This window comes from Pinus tabuliformis, chromosome 6 (genome assembly GCF_031772625.1).
Source record: "Pinus tabuliformis cultivar Carrire ecotype Pingquan chromosome 6, CPIR1, whole genome shotgun sequence".
Taxonomy (NCBI): domain Eukaryota; kingdom Viridiplantae; phylum Streptophyta; class Pinopsida; order Pinales; family Pinaceae; genus Pinus; species Pinus tabuliformis.
Window position 1 is genome coordinate 1,490,686,100 of NC_142292.1, and position 8,172 is coordinate 1,490,694,271.

An 8,172-nucleotide genomic window follows, 5' to 3' on the forward strand; every position below is an offset into this window, starting at 1 on the left:
CTAGGTCTCCATCTGAATCACACACAGGATTCTAGATCCTTCTTCTGCCTCTATAAATTTGTAATTTCTCTTGCCAAGGAAAGCAAGCCAAGGCTCAAGCATGTTATGTAATGCAAAGTGATTTTTGTTCTCCAGTGATTTTTTTATCTATTCCACTGTTTCTGATTGAGTAATCTTGTTGTTTCTCCATTTGTCTGTCTCTGTGAATTATTCTCTGTTATTGCCGTCTAAGTCTGTGAGTATGAATCCGCTGTGAATTATGTATGCTCTGATTTAACAAAGTACCTAAAAAGATCAAATTTCTTAATATACAAACTTAGACATGTGATAGATCCATGATTAAGATGGATCTAGGTTGGTATTAATATTAATATTAAATTTTTTTAACATGGCAAGATAACAAAATTAATATTTTCAAATATTACAACTTTGACATGGAAATATTTATGTCATCAAATATTTTAATATGTTCATAGGATATGGTATTTCCTTTTAAAGATTCATTTTAAAAATATTTAATTAAAAGAAATATTAAAAGATTTTGAAATAATGTTTTTGATTATTTGTCTTAATTAAAAAAAATATGAGATGTTTTTTAAATGGTATAATAACAAAATTAATATTTTGAAATATTACAATTTTGATGTCAAAATATTTATGTTAATAAAGATTTTAATATATCTATACTATATGGTTTTTCTTTTAAAGACTCTTTTTAAAAATATTTAATTAAAAGAAAATTAAAAGATTTTATAGCAAGATTTTAGATTTTGTTGTGAATTGTATTGTAGCTTTTTTTTTTAATTATATGGTTATTTTCATTTTTGTTTTGGGTGGACATTAATTTTTTTTATTATTTTATTGTTTTATTGGAAACGTGACATACTTGCACATCACCTACACACCGGGCTGTAGAATGGGCAGCGAAGAGATTTTAACCTGGAAAATTAAGGTAATAGATCTATTATTATCATATGGCTAAAGTACCCAAGTTGACCAACATCCTGACTGGGCAAGTGAACCTTTAGCCCAACTCAAACTCAAGCACATTACAATGGAAAAATCCAAAATCTTTGAAGGCAAAAGAATTTCATCACATGTAATCCATGGACTCTAATATCAAAGACCATGCATTGAAAGCACTATTATAGACTTAACAATTTTGACTTTATAATCAAATCATATTCACCTTAACACAACTAACCAAACATAAATCTTGAAATTAAATCCACATGGAAAATAGAATAAACCATGTTCCCAACCAACCAAACAAAAAGTAAAATAAACCAAACAAATCAAAAAATAAAAAGTAAAATAAACCATGTTCCCAACCATGGTTATACTCCATGTTCATCAACATGGTTTGATATTAAAATCTATGTAAGAACTGCAAATCATGTCAAGATGATTTGATATTAAAATGTATTAATAATTTAATGCTGCAGATAATATAAATATTTACAACCATTTACAAAATTGAAAACTGGAGTCACTAATGTAATGTAAAATGTATGTAAGAATTCGGCCTGGAGTATGCCGTAAAACTGCTTCTGCTTGGCTAAGAGCTCGTCTTCCTCGGACGTAAGGAAACAGGTTAACGGCCCAAGACCCAGAGGCATCTGGCAGGAGTGAAAGCCTGCTCCCTTACGGACCACCAGCGGGTTATTACAGGTGGCGTGGTTTTCCTTGATAACGGTGATGAGTCAAACCGACATTCGCGGATAGCAGCCAGAGATGGTTGTCCTCACTGTTGGTTTGACACCTGAGTTTGATAGGTTTTGCCACCTTCGGGAAAAAAAATGTATGTAAGAATTTAATGCTGCAGTTTAAATAAATATTTACGTGGAGATGAAGTAGCCTATTTTCAAAATTGAAAATGTCACTCACTGTTGGTTTGACACCTGAGTTTGATAGGTTTTGCCACCTTCGGGAAAAAAAATGTATGTAAGAATTTAATGCTGCAGTTTAAATAAATATTTACGTGGAGATGAAGTAGCCTATTTTCAAAATTGAAAATGTCACTCGCTAATTTAGAATGCATGTAAGAATTTAACGCTGCAGATCAGATAATAACATAAATATCTACAAAATTGAGAACATCAGTCTGTAAATAATATATGTAAGAATTTATTTTTTATGCTGCAGATCAGATAAATATTTACAGGAATATTTACTAGATAAACTAGCCTATTCACAAAGTTGGAGAACAGCAGTAATGCATGTAAGGTTTAATGCTGCAAATCATATTAATATTTACATTGGATGAAGTAGCCTGTTCACAAAACTGAGAAAGAACATCAGTCACTAGTTAGCTGAGCATCCGTACTAACGGGAGAATCCTGCATTTGCAATTCTTGGTGTGCAAGAACGTAAAGCGGTATATTCCACTATCTTTGACCCATTAGTTCATCCATCCTTTTAACTACATCGTTCATCGCTGGCCTCATCTGTGGACTTTCATGTGTACAGTGAATTCCTATTTTCACAACTCTCTGGATTTCATTCTGAAATTCTGGATTGCTTCTCAAGCAGCTATCCATAAGCTCAATGCAATTATTTTCTGACACTGCGTATATAGCCCACTGAGAAATTGTAACTCCCATTTCAAGTAAAGTTGAGCTACTTGGCTTTAACCCGCTTACAAGCTCCAGCAGCAATATCCCGTAACTGTATACATCAGCTTTTGGAGAAGTTTTCACGCCCAGAAAAGCTTTCTCTGATTACCAAAACACCCAAATTTTAGCATATAAAACAAACTACACAGTATTGTAAGCATATAAAACTGTAAACAAGCAAGAAAATAGCGTTTATGGTCTGACAATATTTTAGCATATAAAACAAACTACACAGTATTGTAAGCATATAAAACTGTAAACAAGCAAGAAAATAGCGTTTATTGTCTGACAATAGTATTTTGGATCGACTTAGGAAAAGAATTTTGAAAAAAAGTTAGAGAATTCCCCCACACATATATATATTAAACCCGGTGTAAAGTGCATGCAAACCTCTTACCTTTACCATGTAATGCAAACAGAAATCGATAGATTAGCGTTCAAATAAAGCATTAAAAATAATATGAAATTGGGTATAGTTTCAGAATTAGAGAGTGAAAACACAAGAATCTGAAGAGATTATTGGAAATTTGGTGAAAAAACCATAAAAGAGGAGGAAATGAGATTCTCTAAGTTAATGATAAGTTTCAAGAAAGAACTACATTTACGGAGAAAAAATAAATAAAAAATAAAAATCATATATATATAAAGTATTGATTTACAAACCTGGGGAAATTAGAGAGAGTTAGGTTTACAAAAATGAAGAATGATGTGTGATTCAGTTTCCAATTAAAGCAATAGAAGAAGCATTCAATAAAAATGCAATCATGAAGTTTACTTCTTGAGATTGGCCTCTTTATAGCTTCAAACATGGACAAAAATGGCAGCTGCAGTGAAGAATTTCAAAAGGAAATAATTGATTATTGTAATTTTTACTGACCTCTGGATCTCAGGAAGTATATAAAACTAAATTAATATTTTCTACTTCATAAAATGCCGACAAATCAATAATTGTCTATGTACCCGGAGCTGTGTAACCAACGGTAAACGTAAGCGGAGACTCGTTAAGCGAGCTCTGGGTGCGCTGATTGTTGCTTAAAACTTTGGCCAGACCGAAGTCAGCAATATGGGGTTCCAAATGCTCGTCAAGAAGTATATTGGCCGGCTTCAGATCGCCGTGAACGATCGGATTCCTCAAGCCATGATGAAGGTACTCCAACCCAAAGGCCACCCCCACTGCTATCTTCAATCTTTGTCTCCAATTCAATCGGCAATCCTGTGGACCGTGCAGTAGAATGTGCAGGCTCAGATTGGGCATGAATTTCGAGAGAAGTATCATCTCTTGGCCATTGTGAAAAAACCCCAAAATTTTTAACAGATTTCTATGGCGAAGCTGCCCTAAAATGTGCAGCTCTGATAAGAAATGATCCTTGGCGAACGGAGAGGATTTTATCCGTTTGATGGCAACAACTTGACCGTTGGAGAGGATTCCTCTGTAGACCATTCCGAAGCGGCCCCTCCCGATTATTTTCCGGTGGCTGAAGTTGGCCGTCGCTGCAACCAAGTCCTCTTTGGTTACCCTCAAGAACGGGAAACAAATTCTTTGAATACGAGCTTCCTGTGCTTTGAAAGCAGATGGTGGGCAGCCTCTATTACATCCAAACAAAACGTAAAGTGATATCAAAACTACCAGAGACGCCATTGACATAACCGTACAGAGCAAGGGAAAAATGAGAAGAACGTGGCGACCGGTGTAGAGGATCCACGATACAATAACACTTGCTATCATTGTTAACAGGTAACAGGCTATAAGAAGCCCCTTTTTTCCATGGCAATAAGCTCTAAGGGACAGCTTCATGGTTATCTGCAATCTATTATTCTCATTTCATATCTGCACTGCACTCTGTTACTCCATTATAGCTGTATGGTCCCTTGAACTTGTGTGACTAAGTTGTCTTTCCATGAAACAGCATCATCCTGATGTGACGGACCAGGCTTCCTGCTTTCTTTCGAATGCTATTTTCTTAATGGGATGATAGGGAATTTGTTCACCCCGCCGCCCAAAAAACATACAGGAGTCTTAGTGGTTATCTGTCGGAGTATACGCGGTAACTTTAAAGTTTAAGTCAATGGTTGCTTAAAAAAATTAGTTTTCACATCATAATGGAATTGTTATTTAACAGACACCTAGTAGCAATGTCACTGTCATTGTTTTTTTATAAATATATTTTCCGACTATAATATGTAGAAAATATATAGAAAATAATATATTATAAGTAGTTATTGAAAACTAGAGAAATAAAAAACGATATTTGATAACTCTGGTTATGTAATTTACTATATTAAATAAACTATAATGATTTATGATATTATAATAAAAATATTTAATATGAAATATAATTGTAAGTAATTATTTAATATAAAGTATAATTTTTAACAATTATTATTAGTTTTTTTAAGGATTTTAGTGATGGATTTATTAATTATTATTAGTTTAATATTGAACAAGGTAAGTTATAATGTTTAATTTTGAAAAACAAATATTTATTTTTCAATATTATTGAGAAAAATATTTTAAAAAAATTTGATTGAATCATAATTTTGAAGGTTTTATTGCAACCTTTGTGCCATGTGGATAACTGCCTCAGATTTTTTTGGCATAATTTGTGGATGTAGTTGCAATATTTATACCATGATTTTTAAAAATCTGTGCAATGTTTTTCATTGTTAAACCACCTAAAATTAAAATCCTTGAAAACAGTTCATACTCACTTAAATAACATATTTACCATCAGTTATTGACCACCATAATTTAAGTGAGTATTTGTATAAAAAAATTAATAAAAATAAAACGAAAATAATTATTTTATGTTTGTAAATATGCAAACTTGTAGTGGTTACTACTCACCTAAAATGTATAAATCATTATCCCTTCATAAGCAATTAAAGGATAAAGATTTTTATGTTCAAACATATACGATACCAATTGTTTTATAAATTACTTTTAAAGATATAAAAAATACTAATATTTTGTTAATATATTTAAAACAATATAACAAACAAAAAAATATTTTCCAAACAAATAATTTCGACACTTATACTACCCACTTTATATATCAATTTGTATTTTTTTTTAATATAAAAACCACTTAACCATAACATCAACTTAAATGACAGAGAGCCCTGCAGCACTTACTATTAATGTTAATAAAATATATGTATCAATTTATTTTATATATCAAAAATAAAAATTAATTTTATATGTTAAGTGGCAGGGACTATTATTAATGTTAACAAGGAGCCACTGTTGTGGCGCTAGTCCTTGCTGGTTAACAGAACAGTTTGATCAGTTATTATTATGAGATTTAATTTGCCTTATCATGAGAGCTGGTTTCCATTACTAGTGTGTTGTAGGCATGCTTACTTGTATTAAGATTTAATGAATTGGATGGCCAATTGTTGTATGAACTTTTTGACTTTATGCGAAGAGTGAAATATAATGAACTTTGCCTTTGTTAAGTAAGAATTGTCATAAATGTCATTGAACTGATAAATGCCTATAATGTTGAGTTTGTATTTCTTAAAATAAGATTAGTTTTAGATATAATTTTCCAATGTCTCATGATTTAAAAAACGCTTAGATTAATAATTAAAATATAATAAAATTTAACAGTGAATCATAGAAAACTTGAGGGAAAAAAACTATAAAAGGTAATAATAATGCATTATAATGTATGAAGAATTAGAGAGTGTTAAAGTAAGTTATGTATTTTAATAAGCACGGGGTATAAAATATATTTAAATGCATAATAATGAATTATAATGTACGAAGAATTGGAAAGTGTTAAAGTGAGTTATGTATTGTAATAACCATGGTGCACAAAACATATTAAAATAATAGGAAGGTTTTAAAGTAAGTTATGTATTTTAATAACCATGGTGCACAAAACATAGAATTTTCTTACTTTTTTACATTTGAATATTATGGAAATATTCATAAAATGATAATGACCAAATAAACATTATTATGAATATAAATTTGTTAATTAAATTCATGGTGGAGAGTGTTCAATATTTACATAGATCATTCTCGAAGGTCAAAGAAGAACTTAAGCATTTAAAAATTATAGTTATGGAGTCTTGAACCCGTGATTGAAAGATTACATATCAATGATTGAGGAATTATTCCATGGTCAAAAGAACAAAAGATATATTTATTTAAAAATATTGTTTATCATAACTTTAGTGTGAACTTTAAATTTGTCCAATTACTAATTAGCAAAGAAAATAAACCCTGCATCTAATTTCTAATTAGTAATTTGTTGCATTTAATTAATAATTTGTTGTGATGCAAAAGGACATGACTTTTGGCCTTTTTTATAGTTTTGGCTTAGTAAATATAGCATCTAAGTACAATAATAAAATAATTTTGATAAGTTTATTTTATAAATTAAAAATTAAAATAAACAAATTAAAATTAAAAAAACATTTAAACTTTACGAGTTGAAATGTAAATTGATCATGATCTCCAATAAAAAATTCATTAGCTTTTGGTGTTCTATACTCTTGCTTTCTACAATATAATAGTATTCAAATTAAAAAATATAATTTATAATTTAAACTGATAAGCTAATACATTGTGTAATAATATATTGAATATATATAAAAATATATATTTTTTACACAGAGAACATTGGTTTTGGAGCATAAGCAGTGGCAGTAGAATCCAAATTCAAAATATAATGCAGTTCATGTTTATCAAAATCGTTCTGTCATTTTTGTTGCAAAATACATTTATGTCAAGTCAAAGAAATGGCACTTTATAGGCTGGATAAAGAAGTATTGTGTCAGTACAATGTCAAATTTTGTGCTGTAACATTTTGTCATTCTGTCAGTACAATGTCATTTTGTCAGCATTGACAACACTTCATTCCAAGTCTCCATGTTTCAAAAATTTCAGTTGAAGTCCTAGAATGGCTGCAACTGTGCGTTCAGATATTACAACTTCAACTGTAGTTTTTGTGATAAGCTCACCAGCTGCTGTGACACTGCCAAAGGTGATATACAATGCCAGGGACATTAGTACAGAAATGGTGATCAGAAAAACCCCCATGATAGCAGCAATCGACAAAGTTTTGCAAATCTTGTGTACCTTCCAAATCTGGCAGAACTCCCTTGACGAAGAATTGGCTCCTCAAACTCAGAGAAATTGCCAATACTGTTTATATCACGATTTGACTGAATTTTGAAACAAAGCATATAGTTAGTACTACAGGGGTTGGTGTTTGCAGACAGATTTATGCTTAATTATCTTAAATAGAAATTTAATTGGAGCAAGGAATCTGCTTTTATTCTAAGAAATCAAAATCAAAAAGTAGCAACAGAGGGACAGTAGAGGAATTGTTGGCAAATGTTGGAAAATGTCGGAGGGAAATCAAGAACTGCATACAAAATGGGTGCACTTGTTTGCTGTGGAGTGCCTGAAATTTGAACCAGTACTTCAGATGTTCCTGGTCTAACTTCAAGAAGATTAACTTTGGCATGAGAAATCTGTCCATACAAAGAAAACATGATCAGTAAATAAAGGGTCTTCATAGCAAGGTATATCAGATAAGCCATC

The 8,172-nt window shown here is 31.1% G+C and overlaps 1 protein-coding gene across 1 annotated transcript; it reads right to left on the bottom strand.

The window, feature by feature from the left end:
- Nucleotides 1-2,297: 2,297 nt before the first annotated feature.
- LOC149264295 (cysteine-rich receptor-like protein kinase 6) lies at nucleotides 2,298-4,410 on the bottom strand. Its single transcript, XM_089398097.1, has 3 exons — nucleotides 3,576-4,410; nucleotides 2,427-2,716; nucleotides 2,298-2,339 (listed from the first exon to the last, which is right to left on the bottom strand). The coding sequence occupies exons 1-3, from the start codon at nucleotides 4,408-4,410 to the stop codon at nucleotides 2,298-2,300; spliced, it is 1,167 nt and encodes a 388-aa protein (XP_089254223.1).
- Nucleotides 4,411-8,172: the final 3,762 nt, after the last annotated feature.

Coding starts and splice junctions, on each gene's coding strand:
- LOC149264295 (XM_089398097.1), bottom strand. CDS start 4,410: ATGAAGCTGTCCCTTAGAGCTTATTGCCATGGAAAAAAGGGGCTTCTT. Junction 2,717..3,575: donor CGTTGGTTACACAGCTCCGG/GTACATAGACAA, acceptor TTTGGTAATCAG/AGAAAGCTTTTCTGGGCGTG. Junction 2,340..2,426: donor TGAGGCCAGCGATGAACGAT/GTAGTTAAAAGG, acceptor TTGCAAATGCAG/GATTCTCCCGTTAGTACGGA.